Source organism: Purpureocillium lilacinum (genome assembly GCF_023168085.1).
Source record: "Purpureocillium lilacinum CBS 284.36 DNA, scaffold_4, whole genome shotgun sequence".
Lineage (NCBI taxonomy): Eukaryota > Fungi > Ascomycota > Sordariomycetes > Hypocreales > Ophiocordycipitaceae > Purpureocillium > Purpureocillium lilacinum.
Window position 1 is genome coordinate 4,232,429 of NW_027072114.1, and position 15,870 is coordinate 4,248,298.

The following is a 15,870-nucleotide window of genomic DNA, read 5'->3' on the forward strand; positions in this document are numbered from 1 at the left end:
CTTCCTACCTCATGTCACGAGCTGCTGACAGTAATCGGAATTTCATTCAAAGTGTTTGAGTACGATCGGCAGAATGTACGTGACATTGCGTAACTAGCAATCACTTGACGGTGATCTAGACAACTTGACATGAGACGAGATGCTAGAGCTGACGATCATTGGCCCGTCGCAACCACTCTAAACGTCGTACATGGATGTGTAGCTGCGTCGCGATGCAATGAAAAAGGATTGAGTGGCTTCCGGTTACCTTCAATAGCAGAGCAAGGCGGCGGCAGGCCTAAATGTCACCATATGCATAGAGACCCTCCTCGAGCCCCTTGATCTGCAACGCCAGAAGCCTCGAGAAGAAACGGCAGAGTGCCAGGTTGCCGCCGTGCAGCCAGAGCCCCGGATGTCCACTCTTCTGCCAGACGGTCCGCATCTCCCCTTCTTCGTTCAGGCCCCAGGCATCATGGACTTTGTCTGCCACCGCGTCACCAAACATGACCCTAGTCTGCGTCCTCATGTTCTCGTAACCCGTCGCGAGGATAATTTCATCCGCCTCCAACTCGGACCCATCCGCGAAGCGGATGCCGCCGGGGAGTATCTCGGAGATCTCCTGGCCTTGCTTAATCTTGATCCTGCCATCGGCAATCAGCTTTGCGGCGCCGACATCGATGTAGTATCCCCCGCCGCGTTGGAAATACTTCAAGAAGAGACCCGAGTCGTCCGGTCCATGGTCGACGTTGAAGCCAGCTCTGGCCAGGCCCTCAAGCATGCCCCTGTCGTGCTCCCGTTGACGCGCAGCGACCTTGACCTGCACAGCCTTGAGCACGGCCAGCGGCATGCCCTGCACAATCATGTCGGAAGTGTCGACCGGCGGGGCATCTTCCGAGTAGAGACCCTTGAAGGCAATGTCCAAAATAGCTTTGGAGGACACGACGTGCGTGCTTGACCGCTGCACTATTGTCACGTCGTAGCCTTTGTCGAGGTACTCTTGGGCGATGTCATGTGCGGAATTGCAGCAGCCCACTATCACGGCCCTTTTTCCTACAGAGTCCTTGCGCGCGCCCGAGAATTCGGACGAGTGGCAGAGCACGCCCCCCTTGAAAGCCTCCGCGCCCTTGAAAACGGGCTGGCACTTCATCCCAGAGGCACCCGTGGCCTGGATGATGTGTCGCGGACGAAGCTCTCGCGTTTGCGTTGCCCCGTCTCCGAGCTTGCGTGTGACAGTCACTGTCCAGTTGCCCTCTTTCTCATTCCATCGGCTGCTTGCAAGCTCTGTATTCATCCAGACGTTGAGCTCCATCAACTCTGCGTACGACGCCAGGAACTGGGCCAGCTTGTCCTTCGGGGTAAAGATGGGCCATTGCGGTGGGAAATTGAGGTATGGCAGGTGGTCGTACCATACGGGGTCGTGAAGGACAAGTTGGCGATATCGCTTGCGCCAGTTATCGCCCACACGCTCATTCTTGTCTATGAGTAGTGCCCTGACACCCAGTACCTGAAGTCTGGCGGCCGCGGTCAGGCCTGCCTGCCCGGCCCCTGGAGAGGATTGTTAGCCTGGCAAGGTTGTGAGGGCGCATGGAACTCCAGCTCACCAACGATAAGCACAGCAGGCTCGATCCCATCATCGATGGCAACCTCGGCGGCCCGCCTGTCAGCCCAGTTCTTGCCATCCGTCGGTGCGCCATGCTCAACGCCTGGGGGCCGATGAACAAAGGTACGTTCTGGATGGCCATTCAATTCCCGCAGGCTGGTGTAGATTGTGAAAATCTTCCATTTTCCATCTTCGAGGGCGAGGCGCAAGGTGCCTTCACCCGTCCCGATGGAAGTCTCGAAGCGAAAGAAGGCGTGGATACCGTTGACACCGGCTCCGCCATCTATGGGCATGATGACTGGCGCCCTTGCCGTGTCCAGCTCGAGCCGCTGCAGCCGAAAGCCATCCCTGGATCGGGCACAGTGCTGCAAGAAGGCCAAGATGCCGTCGTTGCCCTTGACGGTGCGAAACGCCCACGACAGGGCCAGGTGGTCGCGCCAGTAGCCGTTGTGGGCGAACAACCCAGACGCCGCGTTGAAGTCGGCCTTCGAGATCGTTGCATTGAGAGCCTCGATTGCGGCCTGCGCCTCCGATTCCGCATTCACGGAGTCGATCGCAGCCGGCGGTGGAAAGTCAGCGAGAGGTACGTTCGTCGACCCGGGGAGGACATGGACGGTCTGCGGCGGAGCGGCAGCGGCGGCAGCGGTCATGTTGTTGATCGATACTGGCTTGCTCGGTGAGGAGGACAGACAGATGGAATGTGGTCTGTGCAGGGCGGGTATACGGCACCGTGTGTACAGAGTCGCCCGAGGGTGTTTGGGTTTTAGCATGAGACGCCGCTGTCGTCGACGCAATGCCCAACGGGGATAGGCACCTTGACAGGACGACTGCGGGGGTTGCGGGGTGGTGGCCGGATGACCGGACTTGTTGCCAGTGCCAACACAATCTGCATTGCTCCATGGGGCTCTAGTACTGTTGCAGTCGACGTCTTTGATTCCTCAGCGGCATGACCCTGCCGCCGACAGCGGAGCGCCTCGAGCGCATAAGCCCTGCATTGCGCCTGCATACCTTATTGGGTCTCCGTAAGTATGTCGTTATCCATGTCGGGTTGCAATTACGGTGCGAAGCACGATCCTCGCATACGTACCATTTCGGCTAACGGCAATTCGACACAGCTGGACGCTCCACGAGCCTGCCTCGACCCTGGCCTGCTTTATTTCGGCTCGGGACGCAGTCCATGCCGGGGTGCATGTGTGTGTGTGTGTGTGTGTGAGGCACCGAGACATAAGCGCAGTGCGTGCGTGGGTTGTGCCTGGGCGTCGCACCGTTTGAGCATTGCAGTGAGTGATGTGTGTCGACGATGCAGCGACAAACTAGATCCTGTTGGAATTCTTGGGGCATGAAACAGGAGACACGGGCCAGGACTCCAGGAGAGCTATAGGACGCTTTGTGATTGCGTGGGCTCGATGCAGTCGAGTGGTCCGGTATTATGGGCAGACCCAGGACAAGTTGTAGAACAAGGCCAGCACTCACAGTTGTCTGGCTCTGTGTAGAGTCTCACTTGGGACAGAGTCCCCAGGCCTGCAGGGTTGCGTCGAATCGGAGTGCGTAAGCACGGATATGAGATGTTCACGACCGCAACGGAGTCCAAGGGACGGAGTGAGGACAACCCAACAACACAGAGAGTGTTGACCGAGCGAGTGTAAACGAGCAAGGGAACAATATGAACGAAAGTGGAATAGATCAAAATGGTATTTTGAGCGAGATGTGCCATTTGGACACCACCCGTTTTCTATTTGGACACCACGAGCCTAAGATGCCTTAAAGCGGCAGCGGTCGTCAAGGTATAGCAGCAGGTCGAAGGCATCGCAGGCTGCCGGGCTGCAGCAGACAATCGAGGCCATCGCGCAATTGAAGGCATCGCGGGCATCGCGGTCTGCTGGGCTGCAGCAGCCAATTGAACGCATCGCGGGCTGCTGGGCTGTAGCAGCAATTGAAGGCATCGCGGGCTGCCGGGCTGCCGGGCTATAGCAGGCAATTGAAGGCATCGCGGTCTGCGCGGGCTGCAGCAGCAATTGAAGGCATCGCGGGCTGCCGGGCTGCCGGGCTGCAGCAGGCTAATGCGCGGCTACTGCAGCAATTGAAGGCATCGCGACTGACCGACTGCTGCAGCAGCATCTGAGGCCATCGCAGCGGGCCAGTTCGAGCCCTATCGCGGCATGCCGCATTTGCCTCTTTCGGAGAGCTTGGCACCTAGTCTAGTGTCTGGATAGGAAACGGGTGGTGTCGAAATAGCTGCTCACTTTTGAGGAGACAGGAGTGAGCGCGTAGTGCGACCGGACACTACCGAGTGGGCGTCGGGCAGACGCGAGCGACAGTGACAGTACGCCTTCCGAAACCGTGCCGAGCGTGGCGAGCTGCGGGTGAGGTCCGTATGTTTGGTTATAAGGCGAACCATGGAACCATGGAACCACCGCGGCGCCAGCATGACTACGGAAAGCCACCTATAGGGTTGCTATCTACGGAGTGCCGTAAGGCATGATAGTCGACTATACTGCCCGAAGTCCGTCAGGCTCCAGCCCAGCCTCTGGCATAGGCCATAATATTGTTTCGCCTTATCTTTATGAAGCAGTCACGCACGCTCTGGCCACAGCCCCTTACTGCATGTCCAAGTTGCCCAGCGCAAGTAGCCATGAGTCTCATATCAGGCCACGAGCCAGGCCATCTACATGGATCCGCAGCAGAACCAGCTTCGCAGTCTATCGTATGGTGTTTATAGACGCTATTACGTCCTGCCCTGTCTATAACCTATTGCGGAACGAGTATAAAAGCACAGCCCAAGGCCGACAGAGAGATAAATGGGTATACAAAGCAGTCTTAACACAAGTTGCAGCACATTCATATCGTAGTCCAGCTGGCCCTCCGAAAAGGTATTTGAGGCCCTTTGTGTTTGTTGGCATGCCTAACCGAGACGTCCGTAGATGCACTCTCAGGGCATTTTGCTTGCTGTTATGATGCCCGTTACTGCAGTTGCAACAGGCGTGAGTTGTGAGGACAGTCACCCGGAGTGCTATTTTTTCAGACCTCCGTGGCACCTAGTGAATAAAGGAATGTACAAGGTACAAGACGACAGGACGTGGAAGAGCGGACAGCGTATCTTGTGCGGGATCCGGAAGCCGGGACCAGGCTCAATTTGCATTTCTGCCGAAAACATGAAGAAGCCGAACATTACGGGTGCGGAGATTAAGGAACTCTGGAAGGTATTGCATGCCAAAAGGTGCCCGACATGTGAGCGGGTGGACATGGAAAATGATCCGGGATATCTCAAGCTGGATTATAACCCACGGACAGATAGCAGTGGGGCCTACCTCTACCGCTGCGTATTCTTCCACGCATCGCATTGCATTGGATCTGCAGACAAGAAAGTGTCCTCGCGGTTGTTCCCGGTATCGTCCAGCCTGCGCTGGTAATTTACAACCCGCCCTTGAATAGGCGTTGATAATCCCTCGACTTGTGCACCTCCCGGGCGCGAAATTGTTGGCGAATTCGCGACCTGTGTTGTACTTGAGAGACGTCCTTTCGGCCTTCCAGGTATCAGGTTGACATAATCGTCCACTACGACATGGGGCCGATAGCCGCACCCGGGAGATGCTTGGTGGCTTGGAACTTGTTACGGGGCTGCACGTGCACAGGCAAAACTGCTTTGAATCTACTCACGATAGAGTACTAAGGGGTTCTCCGTACTTGACCAACACGTGCCAAAGGAGCTTCAGCTCCTGTAGGATCTCTTCGTACGTTCCCCTGTCACGCCACTGGTCTCGATTGTCAAACAAGCCCTGGGCTGCCGTGCCGATTGCCCGGGCGTCAACTCGCGTCGTGGTGACCCTGGCAGCCAGAGATGGCATGCAGGGTCCCCGGAAGTCTGGCGGTATGCTTTCCACAGGCAGCTGAAAGCCGCGGTTGAATCGAACGGGGAACCCGAACCTCTCGCCGATGGCTTTGAGGATCTGGCCGGTATCCCCATCTGCAAACGACCCGTCCGCGATCAGGGCCTCGACGTCGCGGTCGAGGCAGATGTCGCCGTGGACCTGTGCCTCGACCATGTGGTCTAGGTTGTGGCTGGCGTCGTCGGTTCGGAATTGTCTAGGCGTGGTGAGACTCTCGCGTAGCAAACACATGGCGGGGCCAGGCCTGATATCGCTCACGCCCAGCATAAAGTCCCTGGTGAAGGATTCCTCGAGAATAGCCGACAGGATGGCGTCGAACTCGTCAATCGTGCCCCGAAACTTGGGGTCCGCCTGCGAGCCGCCAAAGGTAAACGTCGACCGGCGTGATACTTCTGGCTTCAGTACCAGGTAGCAGGAACCGAAACGAGGAGCCGGGCCGTCTGGGTGGCAGGTGAGATCCAGCGCGCCATACTTGGGTCTCTCGGCCGCCCGTAGTCCTGTGCCGTCATGGTAGGCGCCAGAAAAGAGGCTTTTCTCCCAGCTGTCACGAGGCCCATCCAGCGCTGTCGACACCAGGCCATTCGAAATGCCAGTTTCGAACTGGTTGCGGTAGACGCCGTCTTCCAGCAGCGCCCGCGCAACGACGCGAGACCCGACCGGCCGGTCAGGGTGAAAGTGTATCACAACGTGAGCGTGGTCGCGAATGGCGGCCCTGACGGCATCCGCGGTAGAGGGCTCGACGTTGGACATGTTTAGGATATGCGAGATCGTTATGACTGCGTCGGCGCGCAGGTCCTGCGCTCGCTGCCGGATGTTGCTGATGGCACTGCGCTGCGCAGGCGTCAGCGCGTCGGATTCCGCAACGGCCAACGACATGTTGAAGCGTGAGAAACTTCCCAAAAGATCTCAAGAAACAACGTCAGTTACTTTCATGGGGCGTAGCTGCAAACGGCGGCCGGCCACAATGCGGCTCACAACAGTCGCATCTCGTGTCAACGGATCAAAGAGTTGAGTCACTCCAACACCAGACGGCACATGCCCCGCCAAACCATTTTGAGCAGGTAATAACTGTGCCGTTGTACTTTAGCGCCCATTGGTTGGGGAGCACCAATATGGGGAACGCGAAGCGGGAGCCAGCAAGGGTAGTCAGGGCAAGCCAAAGGGTCAAAACGCTTGAAGCCATTTCAGACCGTGATTTTTACACTACTTACACTACCAGACTCCAGAGCCGGAGGGATAACAGGGGATCGTGGTGAAGAATTCACTCTCATGATGGCACATCAATCGCTCAAACTATAGCGCGTAGGGATTTGGATCCACGTGCACGGAATTCCCACATGCACCACCTGGCCTAATGGCGCACCTTATCGCGTACCTCGCAGCGCGTTTTGGCCGCGCGCCTTTCAGCGGGTTTCAGCAGTGCATTGTGTGGCCAGTAGCCTCGAATCGTTCGACACCTAACAATACAGGGGGTATGGTAGCCATTTATGCTGTTAATTAGCACACTTCAATGTTGGCGGGGTGAAATTAGCTAAACGTCGTTTGGATACCGTCTTCCCTGTGGCTTGCCGTCTCCAGGTCGCCTCTGGCCATAATCAGCCGAATCGCTGCCATGGAGAAGTGCGAGCACTGCGGATTTGGAAGAGCGTAATGTGGCTCCCAGCTGGGACAGCGCAGTATGAAATCATGGCCACTCTTGGAAAATGTGTTTTTTCCGTTTACGATGGGGTAACTATGGAGTTAATGGACTGCCAACAGCCTGTCACGGCCCAGTGTTCATGTTGTCGGGGGTCTCGGCACATCTGACGGCCCCATTCATGTTTGAACTCGCTCACCCGGACGGGTTGCCGTTGAAAGCCAGCAAGTTGACCGTGCCCGACGGAACGCCCTGCAACGCATTTTTGGTCCCCAGTGCCTTGATCCGCGAGCAGAGCGCATCCCCGTTGGATGTGCCCTCCAGTGTCGCCAAGTACGCCGCCAGGCCCACAACATGAACGTGCGGCGTTGCCATGGACGTTCCAGACATGACGCTCTGTCCGCCCAAGTCGTACATGTGCGCGAGTGCATCGCTCATTGATGAGATTGTCAGGCTTCCAAAACCTGCATTCCGTTGGCCGCAAATACAAGGAATTCCTAGTCATATTGATCCGTCGAGTTGTCTATGTAACGGTCTCATCCAGCCCTCGCCGCGTCCACGCCGGGAAAGAGTTATATGCACCACCGGCACGACGACGTGGATGCGTCCAAGTCTGAGTTGTCGGCGATTGAAGCTTGGCAAAGCCGACATGGTACATTTGATGGTAGGCGCGGGCAAGATCTCCGAGGACATTTCCCCGCATGCAAAGGCGGCACTCATGGCTTTTTTGCAAGCCAGGAAGGAGTTTGCGTGCAGTCAAATCTTTGCTCACGCCTGGCCATACTCAATCGCTGCCAACGCGGCACAGCAGGGCTCCATCGTCTGCACTGGGGTCACGTCTCACGAAGAAGTCGCCGCTAATGTTTCGCTCGCACAGGCTGCGTGAAAAGCAACAGAAACGCACGTAGGCTCACATACATGTACAAAGGCACGGATGCCGCCCATGCTCACGCAGGTACATATGAGGCTCACAACATGCCAGGATGGGGGAAACGCGGTGGTATTGCTTTGTTTCCACGGCGCCCGTGTTCATGGCATCGCTGTCTAAGTAGGGCGCTCCATAGCCTATGCCTACAAGCACGTTGCGACGACCTCGGGGAGGACCATCATCTACCTACCTGAAGCCCGGCGTTACACCCCATACCAAGCACTTCACGTCCGTTTCGCTCATCGGGGTAGGTGCGCTCTCTCCACCGGACAGGGCCACCAGGGGCTGCAGTCGGGCTCGCATTCGGTCCCCTCGGGAGGCAGCCGCCCAGTGTCCATGTAGTCCCGGACGTACCGCTTTGTGCATTCGCTCGGGGCGGAGAGAAAGGCGCAATGCCCAACGGATTTTTGCAGCAGGACGCGCGACCCGGGATGGCCGCGCGCCACCTTTGCCGCGCTCCGAAGCGGCGTGACGGGGTCGTACAGGCTGGACAGGAGCAACAGCGGCGCGGAGGGTCGGCCACTGTGGATGGCTGCTGGGTCGTGCTCTGGCGACGTGAAGGGTCCATCGTAGCGGTACTTGGGTCGGGTCTTCCAGCCGGAGCAGGCGAACGGAACCTCGACCCAGAGGCCGCCGATATCCGCCGAGAGGTTCCCGAGCTTCTGCGCGTAGGCACCCCAGAACGCCAGGTCGCGGTCTGTGACATCCTTGGCATCACCACACCGGACCGCCATGGATGCCTGGTCCATCCAGGTATACGCGAGCGCCCTGGAAGCGGAGCAGGTATCTCGGTGGCCGGTGATGCCCGTCCGCTGGAGGAGAAGCGTGTAGTTGCCCTGCAGTGCATCGTGCAGGAGTGTTGCTAAGCCCTCAAACAGGTCCAGCGGGGCATAGAGGGGATCCATCATGGCGATGCGAATCTCGTCGCCGGTGATGACCGTCTCGGGCCCGTCCGTGTTCGCGATAGCCAGCGGGTTGGCATCGAGATCGGCCACGAGTTTGTCCACCCGCGACTTGATTGTGCTCCAAGACATGTCAAACGCTCTCCACAGGGGGCAGTAGGGCCCGGCCTCGAAACACGACTGGTAAAAGTAGTCGACAACATGTGCCGTGTCGGCGAGGTTCGTGGACCAGTCCTGGACTCGGTCAGCCTTCTAGATCGTTGGGACCAGACGTCGTGGGCGATTGAATCGTACCAGATCAACGTACTCCTCGCCGACCACGAGGCCATCGAGCACCATTCGGTGAACACGGCCCGGGAACATGGACAGGAACGTGTTTCCCAAAAACGTGCCATAGGATGTGCCAAAGTACTGCAGCCTTGCCTCGGCTCTCTTGTTGGCGGACTGTGAGCGGAGTTCGAGTCTCTGCGCACTGTCGTCATGACCACCTTGCCTCGTCGCTTTCGCCAGTGCGGCGGATCTCGACGCCTCAATCTTGTCGACAATGGCCAGCATGTCGCGGGCCACTGAGGCGGTGGACATGAACTCTCGGATGGAGGACTGGCCCTTGTCGGCCTCCGCACAGCGCTGCCCTCGCGCTGTCGCGTGTGCCCTGCGTCGCCGCAGCTGCTGTGTTGATCCGTCCAGGAGGCCGAACCCCCGCATCTGCCACTCGGCAAGGTCGCCGTCCGCCTCGTTCTCATAGCAGTTGGCGATGGGCGTGCTGTAGAAGATGCCGCGCGGGTCAAACGACAGCACCTCGTAGTGCCGGTTCCCATCAACCATGCTCTGCAGAAAGTGGCCATTCTTGATCATGTGGACGACGCCCGAGTCGCCGGGGCCCCCCGGGTTCGTGATGACGGTGCCCCCGAAGCTGTCATGGTCGGCGCCCACCTTGGCAGGTAACTTGGCGATGGCAATGGCGACGGTCGCATTGAGTTCGTCGCGGGGGTTGAGCCAGTCCAGCGGCAGAAGAAGTCGGGCGCACTGGAGACCGTCATAGCATGGCGTGTACTCGAGATCCCAAGACGGCTCGATGTGGCTCCAATTGAACTCGCTGCTGCCAGCTGCCTTGTGAACCAGCAAGCTCGCCACGGCCAGCTTCGACGCCAGCGAGACCATGGACGACATGATGATGGGACACCGATTCTGCAGTCGACCGGGCTTGTTTCCGACAAAGCAAGCAGCGAGCCCGTGGGGTCCGATCCCCAACCAGCCGGGCTTTTATCTCCCCGTCCTGCCGCATCACAGAGGTCAGCACTAACGGCAACTGTAGCCCGCCGCCGTTGCGCGCAGATGATTAGACCGAAAGGGCAGGTGAGGCAAATCAACCTGGAATCAATCCATCTGATGGACCGAGTAGTCATGGCCGCGCCGACCGTGGCCGTGTTGCGCATTGTGCACGCGATTTGTTCAAGCAAGTCCATCGCTCATGTCTCGTCGCAACAGCCATCCCATTGTTTCATGCTTTTTGAGCAACGAACGGCGTCCAGTGACTCTATTGTAGCGACATTCCGTCAGAGCGCAGCCCTTTGCAGAAGTATAACATGCCATCATTACATTCAATGTATCCTCCAACTCCGGTTCCGTCCCGTCCGTCCATTCATGCGTTGCGCCGCTGGTATACACACATCTTACAACACCCAAGCCGTCAAACAAAACGACCCAAAGAGAGAGAAAAAAAAAAGGTTCGCTGCCTCGGGCCTGGTCCAAGGCCCTTACAGCGCGTCCCTGGACTTGTCCACTACCATGCTCATGGACAGCAACTCATCCAGGAAATCGCGCTGCTCGCCCCCTTTTCTTGCGTCTTTCTCGCCCGTGGCAATGGCCGTGTACGGGGCGGTACTCTCTGCCTTGGATCGGAGAGTATTTAGCTCTGTACTGCCGTCATGCGCCGCCGGCTGGTTCTAGATGGAGAGGGTCAGTTGTCGCTCACCAGCACAGGCCAAAGGAACATCAGAGTACTCACCTCTTGGACGTCGACCATGATCTCCTGCGAGACCATGATGCCGCCAAAGAGCTGCTTGGTGCTGTGCTGCTGCAGCTCTCCGAGCTCCTCGACGCCGGACGACGCACTCATGGAGCCCAGCTTGTGCCCGTCTTCAAAGCTGCTGTCGTCCCTCGCATGGAACACGGAGCTGGGGTGAGATGGTACGCGCGAGAGCTCTTCCTGGCTCCGCGTAGATGGGAGTCTTGATGAATGCGTCCCGCCGCGCCGCCGCCCCGGAAGCGCATGGCTCATGCTGTCTACGGCACGCGAAAAGGACGACTTGGGCTTGTGCGCACCGCGCGTCGCCGTGCTGGCGCGCCTTGCCGAGTCTTCTGGCGGCACGTACGACATGTCGCGATGCACCATGTGCGAAAACTCAACATGGTGAGGCGATCCCTCGTACGTGAGCTGGCGCAGTTTGAAGAAGTTGAGCGGCGTGAACTCGCACTGCGTCGACTCGACGGTCGCGTGGATGGGCAGCACGATCCGGAAGGCAATGAGCGTGCACGTCGACGGGCGCGGTGTCTCCTCGCGGGTGAAACAGGGCACCTGCACCTCCCGCGGCAGAAGCGTCGCCTCGTCGAAGCGCGCGTCATCGAGGCCTTGCCGGAGGGCGGAGATGGCGTGGCGAAGGTCCGACGCGAAGAGCCTCTCTTGCGTCGACGCGTGCTCCATCGTCTCCAGCCTCTGCGCCAACGCAAGGACGGTCATGCTCTGATGGCGAGCCAGGAACCGCGTCTGCCACGGCTCCAGGTGGTCCATCGGCATGGCCACGGTGGGTAGCAGATTCCTGGCGTCCTTTTGGGCCAACACGTCGAACCCGCTGCGGTCCAGCCTCGCGCGGACGGCAAACATGCCCAGGTGGACGCCGGGGCCGAGCATCGCGGCCTTTTCGTTATGGGTCGACATGGTCCGCAGGCGTGCTTCGAGGTCCTGCGCCTTGATCTGCATGCTCGAGCGGATGCCCCCGACAACCTGATGGACCTCGGCGAAGCGGTAGCCCGCCGCCTCGAGGTTCTCGGCATCGCGCTTGTGGTCGACCCGCCGCACAAGAAACATGAGGCAACCGCGGCCGTACTCTTGCATGTGCGTGGGAGAGAGCCCCTTTTCGGCCAGGCTTTGGAAGATGGACTTATCCTTGGACGACTGGTCGGCCTGGTCCGGCCCCTGGCTGCTGTCGTTGCCGTGCGCCGTCATGGGCCGACTGCCGAGCGTCGAGCTGTCGCCGGTGGTGAAGATTTCATCCCAGAGCACGCCGACGTTGGCCAGCGTTTCTCGTGTGCGGGTCGCCAGCGCGGTCGCGGCAAGGCAGAAGAGCTCGCGCAAGATGATGTCGTAGTTGTCGACCAGCAGGCCGTCGTCGCCGACCAGCTGCACGCCGGTCCTGCCGGCAATGTTGCCGTCGGGCGACAGCCGGCCAATGTGGTCGGCCATCTTGGCAACGACGGCAGCAATGGTGTTCCAGTTGCGCGAGGCCCGAAACATCCAGTGGAACAGGGGGTGGCCGGTGCTGAAGATGTCGTCGTTGGACTAGTTATTCGAGACACTGTTAGCAGGCGGGCCCCAAGCACAGGCAACCCTTCATGTAAGCGCGCAGTTGGGGATGGGGGACACCAACCTTGGGCACCAGCGTGTCGGTCACGACCTCGGTGGGCAGAAAGCCTTCTTGGTTGACCATGATCCTGCCCTTGCTGTCGAAGACGGCGGCCGCCAAGACGACCTGCTGCGACTTGCTGGCGTAGTCTCTCCTGATCCAGCTTGAGTACGCGGCGCTGGCCGTCATGACGATGCCAGCGGCGACAGACTACAGTACATATCCGTCAGTGGCAACGTCACTTTCCAACGTGTTCACGGGCCCAGGCCAGAGTGTTGTCACCAAAAACATACCAGGCAGATGACCACAATCATGGCCTCTTGGCGGGAGACGCCCTTGCCCGGCGAGTGCAGCTCGCGCAGCCGGTAGCTCGTGCCGACGGCGGCACACCAGTGCATGCCCGACACGGCTCCGGCGAGGATCATGGCGCATCCCAATCGCTTCCACCAGACGCCCTTCCACGTTGCCTCGAAGACGAAGAAGACGGCGAGCGCCGTCGCGCTGGCCGACACGGCAATGATAGCCGAGCCCACCACATTGGGGACCTTGTAGGAGCTGGTGTAGTTGCTAATCGAGGAGTCGGCAAGATAGTGCATGCCGCAGATGGCGCCGCCCGACAGCAGGCCCGCAAGGCCGATGCGCCACCAGCGGATGCGCCCGTTGCCGCTGACGGCGAGGAACGCGAGGATGAGCACGAGAATCGGCACCAGGATGGAAAGGACAGTCAGGCTCGTCGAATACGCGATCTGGAAGGACTCTTGGCCGTTGAGCATGTAGATGGCTCGGTTGCCAATAAAGTGCTACGGGTGGCGTCGTTATTAGGGTGAAAAGAGTCACTCGCGAACGAAGAGCGAGACGTACCATGGACCAGATGGCGATACCGCCCATGGAAATCGCGGCGCCGACCAGTAACAGTCTTGTTCAAGTTCGTCAGCCATCGTTGGACCAGACCTTGACGTGCGCCAGTGGTAGGAGACGAAAGGGGGGGGCGCTCGGCACCTACAAGTTGTGAAGTCCCCTGTGCGACGTTCGACGTCGGATGAGTTCGAGCGTCGTGCTCGTGCCAATCAAGCTGATGGCATAACTCAGACACACAAACCCAGCATGGAAATCGTACGGGACCAGCTGGCCCCCGTACTGCCGCAGCAGTTCCTCTGAGCTCGACATGGCGGCGACCGGAGGCGTGCTGCAGTGTCTGAGACGACGATGTTGACTTTGGGAGCCGTCACGAACCCGGTCGGTTGGAGACGTCCGCGGGTTCGAGCAGGGCACTTGCTACATATCTACGCGTACGCTTCTTCGCCTGCCCGCCCGCAGCAGACAAAAGTCGCTAGTCATCAGCGTGGTGTCTGGGTCCGGGCAAAGCCGAGTTGTGCTGGAAAGGACCTTGCCAGTCGAGTGTGGGACTCGACGGGGCCCCAAAGGGCCAGACGCACTGATGCGAGCTGAGCGACGCGACCACAAAGACCCCAGAATCCGTGCCGTCACTCCAGTCCTCATGCTCTGGAGTCTGCACGGCCATGGCCCTCCGCAGGACTTTCCGCTCGCGTCGAGGCGGACCAAGAGTACGAGACTGGTCTAGCACACCCAAGGCAAGCATGGGCACGGCCAGCTGGGTCAAGGTATACCCCTGTCCAGAGCCCTTTAGCGTTGCCGAAGGTGGGTGCTCCGGACCGCGTCATTGGGAACTAAGGTGCTAGTATGCTGCTGAAAAAGTAAAGTCGGGGTCGTTGAGAAAGCCACAACTACGAGGCAAACCGGCGCCTCTCCAAGCCCCCCTTGCCCTCTTTAGGTCATTGTGCGTGGGTGATGCGAATGCAAGGACAAAAGAAGAAAAAAAAAATACCCCCTCCGTCCACAGGGACGTCTCCATTGACGCCACCGGCGACAACTATTCCCTCACCATCCCGTCGGCTTTGCTTTGTCGAAAGAGCAAAAGCCCCCAGAGCAGGATTTCGTCGCTGTGCTCTCTTTCCTCATCACATTCGCGTACGTACGGAGTGGGTAGAGCGGGGGAACGAGGGGCATGTGCGCAAGGGAGGGGGGGCCGCTCGCTTGAAGGAAGCATTCGAGGGAGGTCTATGCGACGCGGTCCAGCTCGTCGTCCGTTGCTCCAAGAGGCCGTGCAGTGAAACCGGAGCGCCACCGCGCCGATCACTTTGTCGACAGCGTTCCGACAACCGAACAATGAGCACAGGACGCGCTCGCCCCTGACCCGATGGGGACAATATCGAGTCGAGCATGTCTGGGTTGACAGCAACGTCCGGGGGCCCGGGCGGAAGGCGGACGGATCGCGCACGTGCAGTCACTGGGGGGGGGAAGAGTCGTCGATCGGCAACATGGAGTCTCGGCCCCTCCATTCGGCAGCCTTGGCCGACGAAAAAAAAAAAAAAAAAACAAGCCCCCTCCAAGGCCCCTGGGGGTTCCTGTCTAGCAGGCGGGCGGGCCTTCCATGGGTGGCGCGCTGGGTGGGCGATGGGGCCAGTTGAGCCGAGATCTAAGTCATACGCGCCGCGTATTATTGATTCCTCCACCCAGATCCCCTAGATCGACCACGATACCGGGACGCACAAAAGTGGATTCACGGACCCCAGGTCGTTGGGCGCCCGATGCCATCCGATGAAAGTTTCCCCGTCGACGCGCTGGCAGGAAGCACCAGACGGGTTGGATCGCTGATGGCACCAGACGACAGAAGAAAGGGGCTGGGGCCATCCGGACAGGCAAGTTGCCATCCCAACTCTTCCCTGCGTACAGTACCAGCAGCACACCCCGACCGGACAGAGCTGCGCGGACCCAACGAACCCCAACCCGGTCGTCGACCCCTAGCGCGCCCGTTTCAGTCCAGTGCTAGGCCTGTCCGGGCGGTCGCTGTCGTATGCGAGAAATAACGAGCCGGCGCCACGAAAGCCTCAACCACCAATCGCGAACAGTACGCCGCACCACTATTTGTGCAGCTTTGAAGACCGCACGGGGCGCCATCAGAGCGCACGCACTGGTCTAACGTACCCGTCGGCAACGAGGCCGCAGCCACAACGGTGCGCGGCAGTCTGTTGCGACTGACTACTCATGTCTGGTGGCCAAGCCATTATAGTACAGACGGTTTGCGCAATGACCCCCGGCACTGCATACAATGCTACCCCTCCTCCACCCATTGCAGAACGCCCAAATGGGGGGTTGCGGTGGCCCACGATTTCCCATTCTGGCTCGTCATTGTGACCAAAACTCCTCAGCTCTAGCCGCAAGGGGTGTGTTGCGGACTACGAGGGCTTTCGTCCGTACACGTAGGGAACTCCAGGTCTCGTCCGATGATGGAGG

At 59.2% G+C, this 15,870-nt stretch overlaps 4 protein-coding genes across 4 annotated transcripts; all 4 read right to left on the reverse strand.

Annotated features, from left to right (window-relative positions):
- Positions 1–277: 277 nt before the first annotated feature.
- Positions 278–2,229, reverse strand: PLICBS_006448 (uncharacterized protein; the record flags this gene model as incomplete). Its single annotated transcript, XM_018327474.2, has 2 exons — positions 278–1,524; positions 1,581–2,229. The coding sequence occupies 2 exons, from the start codon at positions 2,227–2,229 to the stop codon at positions 278–280; spliced, it is 1,896 nt and encodes a 631-aa protein (XP_018173902.2).
- Positions 2,230–5,232: 3,003 nt separating this feature from the next.
- On the reverse strand, positions 5,233–6,342 carry PLICBS_006449 (uncharacterized protein; the record flags this gene model as incomplete). The annotated part of the gene is made up of 1 exon (XM_018327473.2): positions 5,233–6,342. One exon carries the CDS (start codon positions 6,340–6,342, stop codon positions 5,233–5,235), a length of 1,110 nt encoding a protein of 369 aa, XP_018173901.2.
- A 1,927-nt stretch (positions 6,343–8,269) lies between these two features.
- On the reverse strand, positions 8,270–10,102 carry PLICBS_006450 (uncharacterized protein; the record flags this gene model as incomplete). The annotated part of the gene is made up of 2 exons (XM_018327472.2): positions 8,270–9,166; positions 9,227–10,102. 2 exons carry the CDS (start codon positions 10,100–10,102, stop codon positions 8,270–8,272), a joined length of 1,773 nt encoding a protein of 590 aa, XP_018173900.2.
- Positions 10,103–10,689: 587 nt separating this feature from the next.
- On the reverse strand, positions 10,690–13,722 carry PLICBS_006451 (uncharacterized protein; the record flags this gene model as incomplete). The annotated part of the gene is made up of 6 exons (XM_018327471.2): positions 10,690–10,878; positions 10,941–12,491; positions 12,580–12,765; positions 12,849–13,355; positions 13,417–13,471; positions 13,559–13,722. The coding sequence occupies 6 exons, from the start codon at positions 13,720–13,722 to the stop codon at positions 10,690–10,692; spliced, it is 2,652 nt and encodes an 883-aa protein (XP_018173899.2).
- Between the last annotated feature and the right edge of the window lie 2,148 nt (positions 13,723–15,870).